General features: G+C 38.8%; 1 protein-coding gene across 1 annotated transcript in view; it reads right to left on the bottom strand.

The window, feature by feature from the left end:
• dock2 (dedicator of cytokinesis 2) overlaps nt 1-1,036 on the bottom strand; it is a 90,370-nt gene that overhangs the window by 68,382 nt on the left and 20,952 nt on the right. Inside the window, exons 22-23 of the mRNA XM_008327028.3 lie at nt 978-1,035; nt 326-396 (exon numbers count right to left, since the gene is read on the bottom strand). Coding sequence (XP_008325250.1) covers nt 326-396; nt 978-1,035 — 129 coding nt within the window. The remainder of the gene's footprint in view (nt 1-325; nt 397-977; nt 1,036) is intronic.

The raw sequence follows: 1,036 nt of genomic DNA, 5'->3' as shown, positions 1-1,036 counted from the left end.
GGAAAGGGAAGGTCAGATCCTGGACAGATCCAGTCCAACACAAAAAAGGCTATTAAAAAGCTCTTATTTTGAAAGATAATATCATGGATTTTAAATTAACTGATCAACAGTTTGAATTACTGTGAATTCTCTCATACCCTTGTGGCAGCTGCCACCATAAGGTGGCGCCATTAGGACCCAGGATGCTCTGCTCTCTGCTTGCAAGGCAGGCGTGCTAACCACAACTACACGGAACCACTAACATATAATTATTATTATTTTTCTAGGATTTTTTTTCCAATTCTTTTTAGAATAGCAGGTTCAACCTCAGCTCTGTGAGACCTACCTAAGAAGCTTGGCATCGAAGACTTTCTCCACATCATGAAGGACGGTCGGCAGATACTTCAAAGCGGCAACCTAAAAAAAGTCAAAAATAGTCCAAATAATACAATAAATATATATTCACATATAAAAGTATATTTTTAATATTTTTATAAGATATATTTTTTTCTTTCTACTTGGCTCTCATTAGGCCGACTGACCCACACATTGTTAGCTCCATGATTGTTAACGATTCAGTTAAACTAAGTTTTTTTTTTTGGTGACTGGAGAGAAATACCTAAAGGACAGGAGGAGAGCTGAGCTGGATGTCACAGACATTCACCTCCACTTGTTTGAACTCCTGTCTTCTCTGTCAAAACTGTAATTTTTGGAGTCATGTAAAGTTTTGTTCGTTCTCCTATAGGTGAGGACTGACAACTACATCCTGACCCTCGCTGTCAAAACCTAAGAATCTCTTCGGAGGAGAGCTTTAAAGTTTTATTCAACCAAACTTCCAGTCCAGGGAACTCTTCTTCCCAAGATTGTGACAACATAAGGGAAAGATGATAAACAAAGCAGAGCCAAGAAAACAGAAGGCAGATAAAGACATATTTACAGTAGGTTAAAAAGAAAAAAGTGCTGGAGTCGACATTAATACAGGGCGACTGTGCGATTACCCTGAGCAGCAGAGTGGTGGTGTAGTCAGTTCTCATCAGGTTGTTGATGGATTCAAAAA

Source organism: Cynoglossus semilaevis, chromosome 15, assembly GCF_000523025.1.
Source record: "Cynoglossus semilaevis isolate Cse_v1.0 chromosome 15, Cse_v1.0, whole genome shotgun sequence".
Lineage (NCBI taxonomy): Eukaryota > Metazoa > Chordata > Actinopteri > Pleuronectiformes > Cynoglossidae > Cynoglossus > Cynoglossus semilaevis.
The sequence above is the reverse complement of the archived record's forward strand: the minus strand, read 5'-3'. Positions and strand labels throughout refer to the sequence as shown.